General features: G+C 42.3%; 1 protein-coding gene and 1 long non-coding RNA gene across 2 annotated transcripts; both read right to left on the bottom strand.

Moving 5' to 3' along the window:
• Positions 1-804: 804 nt before the first annotated feature.
• On the bottom strand, positions 805-17,410 carry sec31a (SEC31 homolog A, COPII coat complex component). Its single transcript, XM_022739821.1, has 28 exons — positions 17,258-17,410; positions 15,806-15,885; positions 15,076-15,199; positions 14,672-14,870; positions 14,489-14,584; positions 14,148-14,288; positions 13,875-14,017; positions 13,296-13,395; positions 13,010-13,171; positions 12,605-12,757; positions 12,286-12,516; positions 12,114-12,188; positions 11,948-11,989; positions 10,796-11,134; positions 10,514-10,607; positions 10,236-10,414; positions 10,008-10,134; positions 9,770-9,915; positions 9,076-9,249; positions 8,708-8,965; positions 7,993-8,094; positions 7,376-7,478; positions 5,759-6,196; positions 4,228-4,283; positions 3,834-4,118; positions 3,078-3,197; positions 2,907-2,978; positions 805-2,548 (listed from the first exon to the last, which is right to left on the bottom strand). Exons 2-28 carry the CDS (start codon positions 15,882-15,884, stop codon positions 2,369-2,371), a joined length of 4,218 nt encoding a protein of 1,405 aa, XP_022595542.1. The 5' UTR covers position 15,885; positions 17,258-17,410; the 3' UTR covers positions 805-2,368.
• Positions 17,411-18,311: 901 nt separating this feature from the next.
• On the bottom strand, positions 18,312-19,429 carry LOC111217867. Its single transcript, XR_002664965.1, has 3 exons — positions 19,180-19,429; positions 18,661-18,714; positions 18,312-18,425 (listed from the first exon to the last, which is right to left on the bottom strand). It is a non-coding gene; the product is annotated as an uncharacterized LOC111217867 (long non-coding RNA).
• Between the last annotated feature and the right edge of the window lie 1,367 nt (positions 19,430-20,796).

The raw sequence follows: 20,796 nt of genomic DNA, 5'->3' as shown, positions 1-20,796 counted from the left end.
GCTGTGTGCACTTTACTTTGGAGGCAACAACGGTCCAACAGCAAATCTCCCGGGGCCCGAAACAGGCTAATCTGACCGTGATAAATACAGATAACTACTGCATACACAGCCCCAACTGGGAAATTACATAACAGTTTTCTTTTTGTGAGTTACACAAAAACCCTATTTATCTTTATTTATATTTAGCTCCCTGTGGCGATAATGAAAATAAGAACACCGCAGCTTCAGTTCAGAGTTACATAAATTAAAAACAACTATTTGATGCATTTCTAAGTAATTTGTGGAACTGAAGGAACAAGTTAATCCAACCGATAAAGGGGATTTCTGGGAGTATTTACAGCTGAGGAGCAGAACCTGTAGTTATTAAATTCTCTTGGTACATTGCCTCATATAAATAAATAAATATCAAATACTCAGATTGGATTACATGAAATTAACATTGCGTGATATTAACATGGAAGAGAAGTTTATTGTGAGATTAAATTTTTCCGTTTATATAAATGTCCATTGTGGGTTTTTTCTTGCTATGTGTCAGTTGTACTATCTGTATTTGTCAAAATGTTAAAATGAATTAAAACTATACGACAAAAAAGGACATTTGGTTCAGATGTTCATGTTCTCCTCAAGATGAATTATAAACTTCGTGATGATCCATTGACTTTTCCTCTGGCGCCAACATCTGGTCAAAATTCAGATTTGTCCTGTTCTTTAGTTTGTGACCAAATACCTGCAAAAAATCTACCTGCTTCAGCTCTAAGTTGTATGTTAGTCAGTAGATTTAAATTTAAACAAAGCAGCATCGTATTGTAAATAAATACTATTTATTGAAAATATTGCATGTAGTCAATCTAAAACAAAGACTTGTTTTCTTTTATTAACAACATAAACTTGAGGTTGACCACTCAGACTGCCGCCCTCATCATAGCTGGAATGAAAATCAAGTATCATGTTTCCAGTCTCCTTCTGAGGTCCGATTAATTAGCAGATAATTACCTCCAATGCCATTTAAGACGACCGCCCGTTTGTGTTTAAGCATGCAAACTTTAAAATTCCATAAAAGCACAAGTCTCGTTTTTTTTCTTTAAAAAGTCCATTGCACTCTGCTGAGCTTTGTGATTACACAGAGAAAAAGAAAAGAAAAGAATTACAAACAAAAATTAAAAACATCATTAAAACGTCCTCAACAAATGGGATTGCATTGCTTTGCATTGACATATCCCACACACTGACAACATCTTGGTCCAATGTGTTGTATGTAGTGACACCAGTGGTGAAAGTAAGTCAGTAAAAGCAGCAAATGTCATATTAGGTACATTAAAAAAGAAAAAAAAAAAAACTAGCACTCCAAGCATTACTTTGCTTTAAAAGCTTGTGGGAGGGACGATTAGTTTGAAGTATAACAGCCAATATGACGCCCTGGTTTTTAAATTAATCCATATTCTGTCTTTTGCACGTGTCTTTTCTATCTGTAGCCTCTACTGCAGAATGCATGCAGGCGATGATGCAATAATATGTTATAATATGAAGCATGATTTTGTACTTTTAAGAGAAAACTCTACATGTCCGGGTATTATATTGTATCTGAGCGTTGTTGTAGTGCACAAACATTTAAAGACTATAAAGATGAAACTAGCTAATGTTTCCTACATGATTGTTGTTTACGTGATTGAGCGGTTGTGAGTCAAAAGCACGCTGCATTGCAACAACAGCAATCTGCTATTAATACCAAAGTCATTATAATAATTACTAATAATTAATTTTCTTTAATGACTACATTTATTTTGATGATTTCAAGACGAGTTGATAGAAATGCCCTTAAAATTCCTGAATATCCTTTAACTTTTCTTATCTTTATTTTCATTCCTTTGCATCTTGTTTTTTTTCATATTTATTTATATTTATTTCCAAATCCAAAATGCTGAAAGCTTTTGTTTGTCATATAGGAGGTTGTTGCATATTTATTTAAAGATTATACATTAATATTCTGAATTAAAGACAAACGTTTAGTGTGACTCTTGTTGACGTCTCTAGCCCTTTAACTGTCGTGTTTGCACGGGGCTCAGAATTTACTTTCACCACTGAGTGCGACTGATATCATGGCTTGTGTTTGTGTTGCTGTGTCAGAAAATGCAAAAATGGCACAAAAAGAAGAACTTAACAGTATTTTCATACATCTCAGGATTCTTCATCGTTTGCACTGCGAGTCAAATGGAGCTCCCTGTAAAACAAGCGACCAACAAAATCTAAACGCTGATACTCTGCTCGACCCCCGACCTCTCTCTCTCTCTCTCTCTCTCTCTCTCTCTCCGCTGTCCACCGGTCGAAGACACGGAGGAGTTTTGGAGTTGTTTTTTTTTTGTGTGCCTGATCAGACCCCGAGTTTGTTGGCCTGCGTCAGCACCACCTTGAGCACGGGCATAAACGCAGACGTCTCGCTGAAGTTGCTGCTGCTGACTATGTGGGTGTGGATGTTGAGGCCCTCCATGTACGATCGGGACTCTATGGTCCTGGCGATGTTGTGTAGTCCTCCCACGATGGCGGGAGAGAGCTGGAGAGAACAAAAGAGGGGAAAGTGGAGGTGAGAAGTCACAGGTGTAGCGGACATACCTGGCCTGGCATCAGTCACAAGCCACACACACACCCACGCACACACATGCACACGCAGATTTTACCTAAAAGTAATAAATATAAATATGAGAAAATTGACAAATGTGACAAATTCTGTTCATTAATTTAGAAACAAGAGTTCTTCTTGCACGGAGCCCATGTGTAGAGTCCACTTCTGTTTTTAAATCTAGATTTAAGACTCTGTAGTTTTTCTTTTTGTTTGTTTGTTTTGTGCGTGAGACGCATCCAGTCATTATTATTGACCTCTGTCATGGAGTCGAGTCAAGCCGGACACTCACCGCCTGCTCTCTGAGTTTGTCATAAAGTGCTTCCAACCGTTTGTTGGCGTCGTCGAGCTTCCTCTTCGTTTGCTGCGAAACGATGAAACACAGAAACACAGTTAAACCTCTGATGATTCACTCTGTCCGAGCGGAGACGATCTGCGGCGTTCATCGTCAGACGGGACTCACGGGGTCGGTCGCTACAGCCAAGCACTTCTGGATCAGGCCCTCGAACGTGGTCTTCAGGACCATGTGCTCCTCGGGGATCGGCTTCTTCATGACCTTCTCAGCAGGGATGGACTGAAGAGGCTGACAGGGTCAAACAGACGGAAAAATATAGTGATACACTTGAATTTAATAAGAGTAAATTAAAAACAAAACACTTCACACTTTAGCTAAAGCTCTAAAGACACATTTAATAAATGGTTTACAGCAAACTAAAATGTAGTTATAAACTGGTATAAGGACATTTATTATTAATTATTAATTATATTATTAATAAGTTTATTAATGTTCAGTTTTTGTTATAACGTCTCCTATGAAGACATACTTCATATTATTACAGTCGTTATTACATTAAGTGTTTAAACAGCAGCTCACAGCAGAAGTTGTAATTGTTTACAAAACACTACAAAATAAACACTAGTATTACGTAACTTTTGTCTTTTCTGTTTATATTTTGTGAGCTAATAAAGAAAAAGAAGATCAGATCCACATCTTCAAACTGAAATATAAAATATATATAGCTCACATAAATAAATATAAATGTAAATGTATCAAAACTGTCAATCATTAGGATTATTGTACAACATTTATTTTCTAATAAAGAACTGTTTTGTTTTTGATTTTAAACAGTTTGTTGTGTCAGCACCTTCAGGAAACTGAGGCAACCTCACATCCTCAAGCTGTGATCTTTATTTTCTCTGACACACGACATCTGTGTACCTGTATGAGCTCTCCAGTGGGTGCTCCAGGTGCACCCTCCACACTGGTCCTGGGCATTGCAGGGTTCATGGGTGGAGGGGAGAGCTGCTGGAGCTGCTGCTGCTGCTGCTGCTGCTGCTGCTGCTGCTGCTGCATGCCTGAGTAGGGGACCTGGGCATCGTGCGGGCCCTGGATCATGGCCTGAGGGGCCCCAGAGGACGCCGGCTGGGCCTGAGGGTCGGCGCCCAGCGGAGCCATGATGGGAGCCGTGATGGGGGCAGGAGGAGTGTAGTTCTGTGGGATCTGCTGATTTATGATAAACAAACAGTATTTTATTTAAAACCTGCAACATCGTCAGGTTATCATTGTCTATATATATATATATATATATATGATGTGTCCTGAGCAGCCTTACCTTCTTCTTTGGTGCTCTGCTCAGAGCTGGGGGGTCGTTCCAGCCATTCTGAGGCCCTACAGAGAAAAACAAAGACCTAATGATTCACACTGTCAGGGTTCAGTTTATCTTACGTTACGAAATGTGTTGAGAGTCGGAGCTTGATTGAGTTGATTTGTTAAGCTGCAGCTTTGATCATAAACTTCACAGATACTGTAATTAAACGCCTCAAATCTGCTCTACTGATTGGCTGTAGCATGATGAACGTGATGTCATTCATAATCATATTAATGAGCAAAGCAATTTTTAGTGTAGCTTTAAAATTTCTCTCATTCAGGTAATCAGTTCCAACCTGGACAAGCTGTAAAAACAAATCTGAAATATAATCATCACTCAGGTAATAATGTGTCTGTGCAGCCATGCAAAGTCTCTAGAGCCTGATTACCTGTTTCACCTGTTTCATCCACATGACAACAAACTGCTTCTAGTTATTTATTCATTACGATTTAAAACTACATAAAGATCTGAAGAATCCAGAGATGATTATGTGCGGCCTGTTGATGAACTCAGTCGTGCTTCCTGTGAAACAAGCGACCAACAGCTGAACGATGATAATCAGCTGTACTCTTTAATTAAGTCCTGAGTCATGCTGCTGAAAAGGACAAAGATTTAAGTTTTAAGTTCCTGGACCCACAGCGGCTTCATTTTCACTTTATTTTAACTTAGTAATAATCTGCCTTTTCCATTACCTGCAGCCAGAACAATAATAAAAGACTTTTATAGTGTTTGAAAGTTATTAATACACAAAGTTAAATTATTCCTAAAAAATGTCAAACAGTTTAATTATAATCAACAAATAAATTAAAAAAACAATGATAAACTGATTAAAATGGCAGTTTCATTGAGATTAAACTCTGTATTTTAGTTTATCTAACGTGTTAAATTTTAATTATACATCATTCATTAAATACACCTCAACTTGAAAAAAAATATTAATTATGAGTTAATAAATAAATAAAAATTTACTGTAAGTTATTATAATATTTCAGTGATATTGCATAAGTGTGCTCAGTTCTGTTGTATATTGTAAACACAGAATAAAGAAATTTGCATGATTTAAATGTGATATCTGTTTCTCCTTTTTAATACATTTGCAAAAAAAGATTTTAATTCTGTTTATTTCGTCATTATGAGGCTTTGAGATTAGATTCATGAGGGAAAAGGTGATTGTTTTTAATTATATTTTAGCATAAGGCTGCAACATAATAGTAACAAGGGTCTGAACACTTTCTGAATTCACTGTAACTGAATATAATGAAAGGTGTAATGATTCCTACGGCACACTCCAGGCTTCCTGTTAGTGCTGGAGGTTAAAAAGACGAGTCTGGTTAAAGATGCTCTTGATGTCACAGCTGCAGCTTTTTAGTAATAAATGAAGTGACTCACTAAATGAGAACTACTACTGCGGGAGATGATGTGGCAGTTAGACGGAGGACTTTTGGACACACAGGCTGAGTGAGTGTGTGAGCAGGATGATCAGAGCCATGCAGACCTGTTCTCTGAGAGGCGGGGATCAGCTCTGGGTCAGCGCCAAGCTGTGTACCTGAGAATCCGCTCGGTGGAGGAAGGGGCATGTACGACACAGGAGATCCTGGACCGCCATGCTGGAAAGACGCTCCGGAGGACAGAGGAGCGGAAAAGGAGGAGGAGGAGGAGGAGGAGGAGGCGGCGGCAGGAGTGGGATAGAAAGGAGGATGAGAGGGGGGAGAGGAGGACAGGCAGTGGCTGATGGGAGGTTGTCCGGGATAGACCGGGGGTGCTGGCTGAGAGGGGATGGGCTGGGTGTACTGCGAGAGAAAGCCGGGGGGGTGAGGAAGGGAGAAGGGCTCTGCAGGAGGAGGAGGAGCAGCAGCAGAGGAGGAGTACTGAAGAGGCTGATAGAGAGGCACCCCCCCAGCTCCAGGTGGGTACTGGTTGACCTGGGGGTAAGCTGGGAGTCACACAGGAAACAACAGATGCTGTTAGAGAAAAACTGTTGCATGTTATTCAAACTGTATCATGCAACAGGAAACATGTAGTAAAACACAGAGTGCATGCTAACGTGCTTCATGTTTATCTTGTCGGTTACAAAAGAGATTAACACACTCAGAAGTTATTTAACCATTCTCATTATCTGTTAGTGACTAAAACCGAACACAACAGCACAGAGGAGATCAGACACAGAGTCAAACATTTCCAAAAAACAAAATGTTTGCCAGTGTTTTAAAGACGAGAGAATAAAGGTTGTGTGTTGCTCGTGTGCCGCCTGCTGATGCAACCATGTCTCCTGTGAATGTGCAGGTGTTTGTCTCATGGATTTAGCTCCTAAACAATGATTTAGATTATCTGCAGATCAGTCCACAAGAGGTGCAGCAGGACGGGAGAACAGGTGCTTCTAGTCATTACACTGCGAACAGGAAATGCTAATGGCTAATTCTCTGTACTTTTACTTGCCAAAATGTAAAGAACTAGAGGCTAAAAAAAACTCCCCCCAAAAAACAAAACAGGGTTCAAGTTGTAGCCAAGTGACAACCTCCAGAGCTGAAGGACGAAGCCATTGCTAAAGTACCAAAAACTGCAGTTCCTCTAATGACCACTAGAGTCCGGCTCCGACACTGAGTCGATCCCCCATAGCCTTCCATGTTAAAATGTCCAACTTTACAGCAGAAATAAACATGTTTACAGCCTGGTGCAAAAACAGTTTTGGTGTCTGTAGCGAACGGTTCTGCATAATTGAGGACGTCTTTGCCCATTTTTGGATTAGCCGAGAGTTGGGCGGAGTCAGGCACTGCCAAGATGGTGATGGCGTAGCAGCTCACTCTGAGCTTCAAAGCTGCTCTTCAGAAACCTGTGAGGCTACGTCCATCTTTATTTAGAGTCTAATGTTGTAGCCCGTGTCTCAGTTTTGGCTGAGAGAGACCACATTGTCAGACTTTGAAAACCCCTGCATCAAGTTTTTGAAAAATGTCTTCATTCATTTTCTTCATTCTGGGTTTAAATTAGTCGTATATAAACATGATTTTTAGGATACAGGGTTGCTTGATGATAATGTGACACTCAGAGACACTGCTTCTCTCTCCATAACAGAGATTTTTTTTCCTGAGGTCAATGACCCCAGTTCTACACTTACGCTGGTACTGATGGGAGTACATGTACGCGGGAGTGGAGGAGGCTGGAGGTGGGGCGGCTGTGCCGGAGGCCGGCATCCCGTACATGGAGTTTGAAGCCTCCACCTGCAAAAACACAAAAAAGGAAAATCTGAAGCCATATTTCAAAATAAAAGACAAGAGCACTGCTCACTGGGCTCTGCAGGAGAAGATGAAGCCAGGCTTTTTTCTCCGTGAGGACAAAGTTTAGAGCTGCAAACAAACAGAGGGCAGAACAGTTAAATTTGCCTCTTGTGCTCTTTTTGTAATTCACAAATAAAGTGATTGCTGCACTTCAGTGGTATTTTGCTTGGTAGCTAGGAACAACATGCATGTCATGGTTTAGGGTGTGGAGAGTCATGCAATAAATCACATTAATAATGGTGGTGCAGGAGAAACAAATGAGACTACATGCATCATAGGAGACAGAGGTAACAGGCAGAGTATAGACAGGAAGGGGGGGGGGGGGGATGGGTAGCTAAGGGGAGGGGCATTACCACAGACATAGCAAAGAGAAGTCTCGGACGTCAGGCACTGCTTGGATCAATGGAAACAGTTTAGTCGGTGTGTGTGAGGTTGGATGCGTGGTCAGTATATGTACCTGCTGGTCTGAGGCGCTGCCTACTTGAAGAGGAGGTGGGACATTGGGGAGGGCTGTGGGAGTTTGGTTACTCCAGGAGGTGACAGTGGAGGCAGCCCTCACCTGAAGCACACAGAGGCAACATACCGATGATGGCCGCGGCACGGGGAGGGAAAACACCAAACAACGCCACGACGCCACAATGCACGAGCATTGGACCAGTGGAGACGAGAGAGGACACAGTAAGAGCCAGGGTTCAAATAACAGCAGGAACACAAGCCCCCCCCCCCCCGAGAAGAATTCATTTCTCCCAATCATTAGGGGGCAACAACACCCTCCCTGCAATAAGCACATTTATCAATCAGCATGTGATTTAAACCCTGGCTAGAATGGACGCCCAGTCAATGAAATGACTCCAACACAACAGCAAACTGCAGTGAGCACTTCACCAGGTGGTTAGTTAGTGTGGAGGTGTGGTCAGAACAGGGAAAACACCGGTCGGAGATCTGGTTTCAGAAACCCCAAACCTAAGTCTGTGTGGATCCTGATGTCTGACGGTTCAGAGTCTGAACAGAGGTATAAACAATACGGACGCATAAAAGCCATATTTATAAAACAGTGTCTGCGCTTCTCGCACAGCTTTTACTACTGAGTGAAGAGCGGTTAAAAACAAACAACAACTTGGATCCTTGTGTGAACTTTTAAGGCGGTACAGAGGAAAATCAGCGGGACGTACTGGCTGGTAATACTGCTGCTGTGCAGGGGTGGGGGCAGAGGCAGGTGTAAGCATGGGTACAGGAGCTGCTGGAGTGGGCTGAGGCACCATGGCGGGCTGGACCGGGGTGAAGGGATGCCGGGGCAGGGCGGAGCCGTGCTGAGCCCGAGCGGCAGGCAGCTGAGTCCGAGCTCTCTGGGGTTGCACCGGAGCTGCGGGAGCCGCCGGCTGCTGCCCAAGAGCCCGACCGAGACGGTCACGGAGCTGCTGTACGGCAACCTGTACGGACAAAACAAGAAACATACACTGGGAAGATTGTCACAGGGTGATGTTTCGCCTGGTACATTATTCAGTGGGAAGACGCACCAGGCTGCAGGTGTGTCTCATACCTGGTTGGTGTTGTCAGGCAGGTAGGTGATGGCGGTGGACAGACTGCCCTGCGAGGCCAGCAGGTTGGCGTACTGGCTCATCTTCTCGGCCAGTAGGATGCCGATAGCAGCGGGACCGGAGCGCTGGGTCTGCTCGACTGCACGCCGCAGCACCACCACCTTCTCCACCAGGTCCTGAGCGGAGGAAACAAAATTAAGATTCAAGCTGCTTTAAAAAAACGGTTTAGCTACGTCACTTGAGGGCAACAGAAGAAGCGTAAAAAGGCAAAATAAGACATTTAATCACCGTGTGTAGTTGTAATGTTAGCAAATTGACAAAAATATCTAGCTAGTCTAGCTCGTTGCTAACGTTTGCAGGCAGGAAAAACCAAAACAATCAGCTAAAAGAAGCTAAACTGCTTTCAAAGACACAGCTGTAAAAAATTCGGCTTGAGTCCAGCTGGTGAACAGAGTCGAGCATCTAGCAGCTAAAGAGCCAGATTTTTTCCTCAGGAGTCGATAGAGACCAAAAACAGAGTTAAAAGAGAGGTAATATTCTCAATATATGAATAATAATTTTGATCCATATCTGCTGGATGTGTAAATAAATTACCGTCTGCTGAAAAGTGATTATATGTCATATGTTTCCAAGTGGTCGAAACAATAAGTTATAGCAGGTTTAAGATACAGATCTGCAGTCAGTCTCTCAACACACCTGCAGAGAGAGAGGACAGTGTCCGTCCTGCGCTTTGGTCCAACAAGACACGAGTTTCTCCACGTTGCCAGCACAGATGTAACAGAGGCAGGCCTGAGCTCGCAGTTGAGCGACCTCAGCTGCTTCCAGTCTGTTCCCGAGAAGGTCTGACAAACAGAGAGGTTCGGTTTGAGGGGATGAATTCGTGGCTGAGCTGAGAATGTGACAGAAAAATCAAACGATATGCACGAAAACCAACCGCAGAGAGAAGAGAACTCCTCGGGCTGAGCGTAGGTCATGACGGCGGCCAGAGCCTCCTTCCAGTTCTGCAGGTCGCACGTCTTCAGGATGTCGTGCCAGTCTTTCATCACCACAGCGCTGATCAGCTGCGCGACAAAAAGACACAATTACATCACTGACAATAAACATCTCAATTCATAAAAACCTCAGTTAAAAAAAAAAAAAAATCCCTCTGGTGGTTACACACCTTGGTTATCTTGCTGTGTGTTTTTGTAAAATACTTCCTCTGGGTTTTCTCTAAGAGGTCGGCCCCTCCGGCGATGGCCAGGATGATGCTGTCCGCCATCCGGTTGTCATGGAGACAGAGCTCCACGGCTCCCTCGAAGTCTCCCGTCAGCAGAGCCTGTGTGATCAGCCCGTCCACATCTGCAGGACAACAAAAAGTAAATAACCAAACACCACAGTCACAGATTTTTAAAAACAAACCCACTGGACTTTGTGAGCTGAATTATTACGTTTACTCACCTTGACTGATGCGGAGACTGACTCCTTCTGCGGGGGCTGGAGCTGGCACCTGAGTGGGCTCCTGAACTGGAGCTAAGGGCTCAGCTAGACTGGGCTCCGCTAGACTGGGCTCAGCTAGACTGGGCTCGTCCTCCACTGGTGCCGTCGTCTCCTGAAACACCAGAGAAACATCATTTATGAAGGTGTTTTGTCTGTTTGCATGTGTTTTCTTAAGTTGCACATCTTCAGTTCAACTGTGCTAGAAAATGGCATCTATGAGAACATAGAATGATTAAGTTTTACCTCCTCTAAGGGGATTTCCTCCTCCTCCTCCTCCTTCTCTTCTTCTTCCTCCTTCTCTTCCCCCTTGTCCTCCTCCTCCTCCTCCTCCTCGGCCTCCCCCTCTGGGACACCCTGCTCCACATTTTCCTCTGGTTCACTGGTGAGAAGATCGTCCTCTGGATCTGCTGCTGCCGCCGGAGTTTCAGTCTCCGGTTCAGGAGCGGAGTGAAGTTCGAGCGTGGCAGCCGGCTGGAGGTTTGCTGCAGCGATCATGTCGAACGCTGCCTCTGGAGTGTCAGCAGGCGGCACGAGGCTGAGGTCTGGTAGCGGCTGCAGGGTGGCTGGAGCGGGCGCCTCCACCTGGATTACGAAGGAAAATATGGGTTCAGAACAAGTCAGGGACGACGAGTGAGGGAGAAGCGTGAGGCTGAAACGCCACGTAGGTCAGACCACGAGAGAAATCAAGTAAAAGAATATTTGCAAGTGAAGGATGTGTGCAGAGAGGTCAGCTAAGGTCACACTTGGTTTCGTTTTGTGGGTAATGACCGCTCAGGATTAAGTCTTTGATCCACGTTAAGATGATGAGAAGGATAAAATTAAGTCCAGGAAACATCCGACCGGAGAGGAAGTCAAGTTCGGATGTAACGCTGGAGTCAGGGTCATGTAGGGTAGGGTAGGGCGAATAGGCAACACATTCCCACCTCAGAGCAGGAGCACTTCACCAACACCATCCGCGTGTGAGAGAAGAGAGTCAAATTTTGTCCTTACAAATGATTCCTGCTTCCTCCGAGCAGTTTCACAAACTGGAGTCACACTTGCGACACTTCCTCATTACGAAATGTAAGACAGAGAGTTCGCAGCACGTCGGCCAAGAACCGCGGCTCTAATTACAGCCAATAACAGTCGAGCCTCTCTGTTGTACCAGTGTCAGCGGAGGAATGCGGACGGCACAGTGAGCAAGAACAAATGAGGTGTAGTGTGGCGAGGCAACGGACAATTAAAGAGCATCTCAATTAATCGAGAAGGGAAACTATTGAGCTGCTCGGCAATGTTGATCAGCTGCTCGGTGATAATTCTCTGTTGATTTTATATTAATTTTTCTTCTGGTCATTTTTAAACATTCCTAAAATGTCAGACTATTCCTTTAAAATGCCACACAGAAGTTGAACTCACCTTCGGAGGCTCGGCAGGTTTTTCCTCTAGTGCTGCTGAAATCTAAACAACAAAATGGACACGTTCATCACAAGATGCACAGAAAGACACTGGATCAAAGTATAAATAAAGAGACTTAAAATTGGAGCAAATATATAAACAGCATCATGTGGAAAATACATTTCACCTTTAAGGCTAACTCCTCTTTGTTGTACCCCAGAAGCTCCAGGTACTTGCTGCGGATGTCGCTTTCAAAATTAGCCTGAAAAAAAAAAAACAGTCACAGAGAAAAAGACTTATGGGCTGTTTTCAAATTTATCCTTGATATTCTAGGAGATGAATCTTTCTGAATTGTTCACCTTGAGGAAAGACCAAACTGTCTTCTCAAACTCGTTCTCAGCTGCGTCGATCTTTTCCTGGCAGAAATCCACGAAGCTGCCGGCGCTCAGGGTGGCCTGCAGCTGATCGGAGCGCTTCAAGAAGGCCGTTTCTGTGACAACCTGACTGATGTGTACGACGTGCGAGGCGGGCTGCTGGGGCTGCTGAGGGTTCGGCTTCTCGTTCTCCAGAGACACCAGCTTCCCACCGAACTACGAGAGAACACAAGCCGAAAGTGAGTGTGTGAGTGTAAAAATACGAACACACGACGCTGAGGGAAGGTAAAGAAGCGGGACTCACGGCAAACGAGGCTCCCACGGGTCTGCGGATCCACTTGGGTGGCTTCTTCAGGGGGTTTATCGTGGCTGGAGGGGCTGTAGTCTGGGGCAGCTGCAGCGGGGGCAACGCTTGTCCCGTCCCAAAAGGATCCATGTTCCCGAAGGAGGTGCTAATCTGCAACCGACGCCCAGAGGGACGTTAGACAAAAGACAAAAGATGCCGGAAAACAAATGAAGTGCAGCTCTGACAAAAAATGTTGAGAGGTGGGAGAGTTCAGGAGAATCCAGACTGGTCAGCTGGTGTGCAGGCTGCGTCTGTACTAAATGTTTTTAGCCTGTCGTCTCCTCAGAGCACCTTATAATTGCATTATTCACCAAACACGTCAAGAACCGCCCTCCGTTTCTGTCTCGGGAGATTAACTCTCACCTGGTCGGCGTGTCTCTGGCTCTGCGCCTGGCTGCTGCCTCCCATGATGGAGTAGATGTCGATGTGTCCGTCGAAGCCCGCCGCCGACAGCACCACGGGGTTCCTGGGGCACCACTGGATGTCAAAGCACCACTGGCTGCTGGTGGGCAACTCGTACAACACCTGAAGAATCAATCGGAGCAGGACATTTACTTAAGAGGATGACAGAAGAGGGCGTTTCGTCGTGAGGTCGTCATCAGTGTAAGACGCACTCATGAAGTCAATAACCTATGTGCAACACTTTTACCTCCGCTGTGTTTGGATTCCAGCACAGGATCCTGCTGTCCTTCCCACAGCTCAGCAGCAGCTCGGGATCAGCCAAGCTCCAGGCGATGGAGAGGACGCCCCTGCACATAAAGACCAGTACAGATACGTGTTAAGAAAAGTCTCAATATTATATAAAGATCAAAACCAACAATGTGTTAGCCTGTCTCTTAATACTTTGACATCCCCTGGCGTTCAGTGGCACAAGTCCATTAATTAAATGTTTACAAAAGGTTTGGTTATTTTCTAAAACAGCTGGGAACTGCAGTTTTTAGCAAACAGGAAGTAGTGCATCTGTTTGGGGACTATTTTAAGCAGCAGATCAATCCTCATTTGGTTCTCTGGTGAGTATCTGAGGCAGAAGAACAGTGTGTGTGGGAACTGAGTCAAAATAAACTACAGAGTGTGTGTTCATGGTGATGAGGGATGACCCAGAAGAATAAGATATACAGTATATGTGTTAGCAGGTACATTCATAGTGTTTTTTTTTTTAATTACTTTATTCTTTAAAGCCACAAAGGAAAGATGAACTCTGTGTGCCACATTTAACAGAAGTGTTTACCGTGTGTGATTCTCTAAAATCTTGAGAGGAGAGGTAGCAAAACGCAAGTCCCACATCTGGATGACTGGCATCCGATCGTCCTCCGAGGCCAAGACCAGCTGAGTGGCCACCTCTGGGTTCCAGGCCAGTCCAGAGCAATGCATCTAAAAACAAAGACGTGCACACGAACGTTTCAGTTGTGTGTACAGCGCCACAGGATTGTGAGGAAATAAAACACATTTTTTGCATTCGTAAGATTTAAAAAAACAAAACAAAACAAAAAAAACAACGTACTCTGTTGCTGTGGTCGCTGACTTTAATGATGAGGTCATTCTTGCGGAGGTCCCACACTGAGGCTCGGCCACTCGGGCTGGCAGAGGCCAGGATGTGTTGGACCTGTCTGTTCCACGACACACAGCTTATATCCTCCAGAGGCTTTAAGACAAAAACCAGCAGCTTTAATTTCCATCCAAACTGCTAAAAATGATTATTTACACACATGAGATGATACAGATTGTGTCAAAAACATCTCGCTCATCTTCAGTGATGCTTCCCAAATATCACTTCTTAATCACAGACATGTTTTAAATGTGGATAAGTCCAAGTGCATGTTACCCTCCACTTCCCCCACCTACCTGAGTTTTAGGTCCTGGTGTCATTGGAGCACCGAAGTTATTCATGTCCCAGATATAGATCTCAGACTCATTCCCACCTGACGCGAACAGGTTTGTCTGCAATAAACAGAAAATACAGCACGAGTAACAGCAGTGCACGCACACGACGCTGGATTCACCTACGGCGGATTAAATGGATCGTACTTGGAAGGGGTTGACGTCGAGAGCTCTCACTGGGCCCGTGTGCCTGTCGCTCTCAGTGATGATCACGTCGCTCTCTCCAGCCATGATCTTCGCAGGGTCGTAGAGGATGACGTTGCCGTTCTCGCCTCCTGCGATAAGGACGCCGGACGGGCGACCTTGGTCTTCCATCCCGTAGGGAGCCCACACCAGTTTGTGGTATCTTTGGGGTGAAAAGAAAAGAAAAAAAGATTATCAGTTGAAAATGATCAACTGACGGAAAATTAATCGGTTACTTATTTAATTATTGGGGTTTTAGTTTCTCATCTGTGAATATTTGCTAATTTTCATTCTCACACGTGACAACAGATTCATAGACAATAATAATAATTCTTACTTTCAGGTCTAAAACCAGCGGTTTTTATTACCTGTGAGTGGAGGAGAAGCTGCCACATGACTTCATGTCCAGAGATGGCTCAGCCAAGTCCAGCTCGAAAAACTCCAAGGAGGCACTGGTGCTGAAGGAGGCATCCAGCTGCTGGGCTGATGTTCCTGCAGAAGGAGAATACAGGAACCTTTGGTATAGAGCTGCAGCAGTCAGCCGATTAATCGATTAGACAGTTATTTTGATGATCAATTAAGTTATTTTTCAAGCAAACTGAAACGTTGCTAGATTACAGTAAACTGAATATCTTGGGGTTTTGAATTGCGGGTCAGAAAAAACAAGACATATAATTATATCACCTCAGGCTGTAAGACATTGTAATGGGCTCTTTTCACTGTTTTCTAATGTTTTATAAAACCTTGAAAATAATCAGCAGATTGACTGATAATGACATTGTCCCTTAGTTGCAGGTCTGCTTTGGTACAAACTCACTTCAGCTACAAATTCTGTGGTGTGTGGTAGTGGTTTATGCTATATACTTCACATAAAAATAAACATTAAATAAATTAACTCATGTTGTGTCACATGATACATGATGTCACAGGTGCATGGTCTATGACTCAGATGACTTGAAGTGGCTGTATGTATGAGTGGCTGGAAGTCTAATGATATAATTGTCCTGTTAAAACAGCAGCAGCAGCAGCAGCAGCAGCAGCAGCAGCAGCAGCAGCAGCAGCAGCAGGCCTGTGCTGGTGCTTGCTGTGTGCTCATACCTGTAGCCAGGTAGATGGGGTGGTGCTGAGCAGGACTCCAGCTCTGAATGGCTGTGCGTTTGATCTCTTTGAGTTTCATCCTGGAGGAAAAAAAAGTAAAGATTTTGAAGGATCCTGCAGTAATTACAGTAAATTATAAACGTATTTTGTGTGGCTTCAAACCTTTATTTTATTGCATTGGGTTTAAGTGTTTAGGGTTTGTTCATATTTTCCAGTCTGCCTTAAAACAACACTTGAATGCTCAAATATACATTGACAGATCTACCAGTTGCTGCAAGTGTTGCTGCCTGTATTGGCTGTGAAAAGATCTCTTCTTAATGTGATTCCAATTTAAGTGATGGGGGACAGAGTCTACAGTCCTGTGTCTGTGTTAGTAAGCCAAATCAAGAGGGTGTCTTTCAAAGTTAGTTTTTTTGGTATGAAATGTCCTCCTTGTGGCACTGTCCCTCCACCACTGATCATAAAGACACTGTAACTTTAGAGGATACCATTTTAATTACTGTTTATCAAACAAAGATTCAATTTTGTCACCCATCACTTACATTTGAAACACCTTAAGAAAGGATCCCTTCACAACCAGGATCGATTAATCACAACAATGTACAGTAAAGAAAAAGTGAATCAATCCTTTAAAAGGTAAATACAAGCTAGTTAAGGTGCATGGTGATGGTGTTACTAGTATGGGACAGGTTTATAAACATTAAATTAAGATTTGACTCCCCCTCTTTTTAATATTGCATTTTCACCAGCTCAGCTCCTGTAATAAACACAATAGTTATAGATTTACAGACAAAGGGCTACTCTGACTGACACTAATTATCTCATGGGTACTACTGTGTTGTAAAGCTGCCATGGAGGAAAAGACACTCAGTTTGCACTGCAAGTGCCATGTGAAATAAATGTCAATTTATTTATTTCACGTTTGTCATTAATGAATCCACCTGGACCTGGATAAGCAGCAGAAAATAGACGAACAGAAGGATTAACCAATTTAAAAAAAATAACTAATTAAGGTCAAAGGTCTGCAACAATAGCACGGAGAAATTCCTAGAGATTTATTACTAACATGACTGCCTTTGTAAATGAAATGTGAGGCTTTTTAATACCTTCTTAGGCCTTTTTTTTTTAAAAACCTGCATGAATGCTTTTTTTAAAAAGACTATTCAAGTCCTGCAGATACCCACGATATTACAAATGTATTATGTGGCTCTGAAGAAACCGGGTGTACTTTTTGTACTTATGGTTTAACATGAGCAAATTCAGTGAGCTAGCAACAAGCTAACAGCGTCAGGAGCAGAAGAAATGTGTTGTCACTTTTTGTGAACGGTATTACAGCTGCAAAGGGTCAGATAGTCCGTTTTCTAGCCTGTTAGCAGCCAGTGCAAAATACAACAGTGAGGACAGTTACACACAAACACACAGAGACGTGATTACTTCACTAAAGCGTCTTACCTTCCTTTCTTTGCTCCTTGTTACATGAACGAACATATAAAACAGGTGACAAACACAGCACAAGTTCCCCCTTTGCTTCTGCTCAAGGATTAACGGCTGTGAAAACACAAGAACGGGAGGCTACCGGGTCCCGGCTGCGGACTGCAGGCGGATTTCCACGTCCTCACTGGTCTCCATCAACGTGGCACTGAGCGACTGCCTCCTCCTACCACGAAGAAGAACAACAACTTCCGGGGGACGTCCAAACTCCCCCTCCCTCAAACTAGCACCATGCTAAAAATGCTAACGTGCATATTCATAAACCAAACCGCCGCAGACTGTTTTTATTTTTAAAATATATATTCTGGTACAAATGCGCCAGAACTTCCGTCTTATGTCATGATTCAATTTATCGATTTATTTTCTTTTCGGTATATCATTTATTTGAAATTATTTTGTTTCTACTTGTATCCCCGAACTTGTGTTCTGTATATTATTTAATTTGTGTTTTGTAATATTGAAAAACTTACAACACACGCACACCCATAATAAAAACCGTTAGGAGAATAAGTAATACAAGTGGGACATTTTACATGTACATATGGAAATATGGAATAATGGTGTTCAATTTGTTAATATAATTTTATGGTGAAATACTTCATAAACACATGCAATTATTCTAAATCACCAGTGGAAAAAATATTCAGATCTTTTATTTAAGTAAAAGTACCAGTGTGGAAATAATGTTACAAGACAAAAATCACATTTAAAAATTTCCTTCAGTAAAAGTTGATGACCATCAAAATATACTTTTAAATAGCCAGTAGTAAAAGTAAATAAAGTACAATTACCTCAATAATGTACTCAAGTACAGTACTTGAATAAATTCAATATAGTTACTTTCCAACACTACTGCCCAACTTAAATAAATATGAGCTTCCTCTGCACTTGAAGTCTGCAATGTGGGAAAGTCAGGCGATGAATGTACAAAATATCCAAACAGGTTGGTAAACCTAATTCCCCAACAGATACCCCACCATCCAAAAACCAAAAACACAGCAACTTTTCTTCACAATTTTGGTATTTATTTGGAAAATGAATACATTAAAATAAAAACAAAGAAACTACGCAAATACTTATGGTAGATGTGCCAAGAGACACGCTCTGCATTCACTCCAGCTGGTCAACCCTGAAAGAACAATTCATATATTAAAGATTAATATTTACAGTCACATCTGCTCTACACCTAACACCAGCAACACACTCTTTAATAAGACAACAAATGCCAAAACCCTCATTTAGAAGTTCATGAATAATCTTCCCCAGACATATGAATGGGTCAGATGGGTAGTGATTGATATAATCATTGGGATGGCCATTCTCTTTTGTTACATAAATAAAAATAACAGAACAGCAATACATACATGTATATGAGGTCCACAAGGCTCATTCCACTGGAACCCTTTTCTTCAGATGACCTGACAAGATGTATTTAGATTTATAGAAGTTAACAATGACCTTCAGAACAATCAAATACCGTGACAGAAATAAAATTTGACATTTATAGGTGTGCAGTAGTTTGTACATTTGTTTAATTAAACTAACACCATAGATCACTTATACAGGGAAATATTGTACACACAAACAAATAAAATCAAGCGATAGGATTATAAGACGTACGCCGAATTAAAGAGGTGGTTTTCAAACTTCAGAAACTAGATTGAGTCGTGTTTTGTTGATTTTTAATCTTGGTAAATATACGAGCTTTTTACCACATCACAATTTTTAAACTGGAGTTCTGCGTATGGCTTAACACGCCGACTTCTTCACCACGTGGTCTGGTGGTGGTGGGTTGACGACATGTAGCCGCTTGATTTAGCTGTTTACAACACACTGACACCACAAACCACAGTAATAAACGACTAAATTTAAAACACACTTACCTCATTAACGTACAAACATCCCCACGTGTAGATAATACACGTTGACCTAACGTTAATTAACGAAACCTCTTTTTAAAGTAACGTTACAAACAGAGGACTTAGCTTGCTAGCTAGCTAGACATACTGACTGGATGTATTTAACATGCGCAAAAAGTGCAAACGCTTGTAGGTAAAATATCAGTGATCATATTAACACTTAACTGACGTACTCCAGCACCCTACATATCTAGGCTACAACTACGCGCCTCGACCTAACTTCTTCTTCTTTTACTTCCCCTGCTTCCTTCTCCTCCTCTTCTTCTACTACTTCTTCTTCTTCCTCTTCTGTAAGGCGGTTGAAGTCCAACAATAAGGTGTATTACGCCACCTAGTGGGCTGGAGTATGGCTATGTACTCTAAACTTTTTGTTTTTTGTTTGTCTTTTTGTTTTAAAAAAAAAAGAAGTATCTAAATTGGAAATTTAAAAGCAACCAGACATATCAATTCTTAAGTAAAAGAAACAAATAAAATAATTTAAAAAAGGCTATACAACACATCAGCCAAAGGATGTGGATTAATCTAATTATTATTGTTTATTTATTATTAACTTTTTATTATTATTATCATTATTATAAACAATGAGCTAATGGACACATGGATATCCCTAAGGGATAAATAAAGTATCTATCTATCTATCTATCTATCTATCTATCTATCTATCTATCTATCTATCTATCTATCTATCTATTTATCTGTCTGTCTATTTTAAACGACAGACTTCTTAAGACAAACATTTTGGGATAGTTATTAACTTCTGACATGGTTACAAACGGTCTCTAAACTGCATCTGTCTCTCAGGAATCTCCTTCACCTGCATCCAGTGTGTCCACTATTTATTGGTCTGATTGGTCCCTAATATAATTGACACCAAAAAGTTTCACCTGTTTAAAAGTTTAATTAATCTTAAATAGTTTTCTTTGAAATGTAATAAAACAGCACTAAAAGGGAACAGCATGTCAACTTAATATTAATCAACAACATGTGTATCTTATTCATCTTATCCACTCTATAACTTGAGTGCTAACAGACAACACTGCTGTATTTTCTCTTAATCATACCAACAAGTATATAAACAATCTATTATTTCATTGTTTTATTCTATTTCTTTTATTGTGACATCAATATGAAAACTTTTTGTGTTTGTTTTCTGTCATTGTGAGGTGTTTACTGTGAATGGGACACTGAGAAATCTGTGAATGTAGCTTTTTATTGGTTGAACCTGGAGTATGAACTTTACCTTGTAAAACATCATTGCTGTTGGAAGGATATTGTTGGAGTAACATTCTTGCAATGAAGTCATAACACTGGAGAAAGGAAGCTTGAAAAAGGTTAATTGGGGGAAGGGGTGATTTAGCAATTACCAAGGGTTTAAAGAATGTGGGAGAACCGGGAGCACACGTGAGGAAACCCACAGGGGAATGGGGGTGGGGGGTGGGAGGTGGGGATGACCCTGGATGTGAGGCAGAGAGGGGTTTTTATTTTATTTTGGATAGTTTTAAAGGATGTGGGAGAAACGGGAGCACCCGGAGAAAACCCACAGGGGGAATGGGGGGTGGGGGGAATAACCTGGATGTGAGG

Source organism: Seriola dumerili, unplaced genomic scaffold (genome assembly GCF_002260705.1).
Source record: "Seriola dumerili isolate Sdu_G_001 unplaced genomic scaffold, Sdu_1.0 BDQW01000047.1, whole genome shotgun sequence".
Taxonomy (NCBI): Eukaryota; Metazoa; Chordata; class Actinopteri; order Carangiformes; family Carangidae; genus Seriola; species Seriola dumerili.
This window is presented reverse-complemented; position numbering and strand designations above follow the sequence as displayed.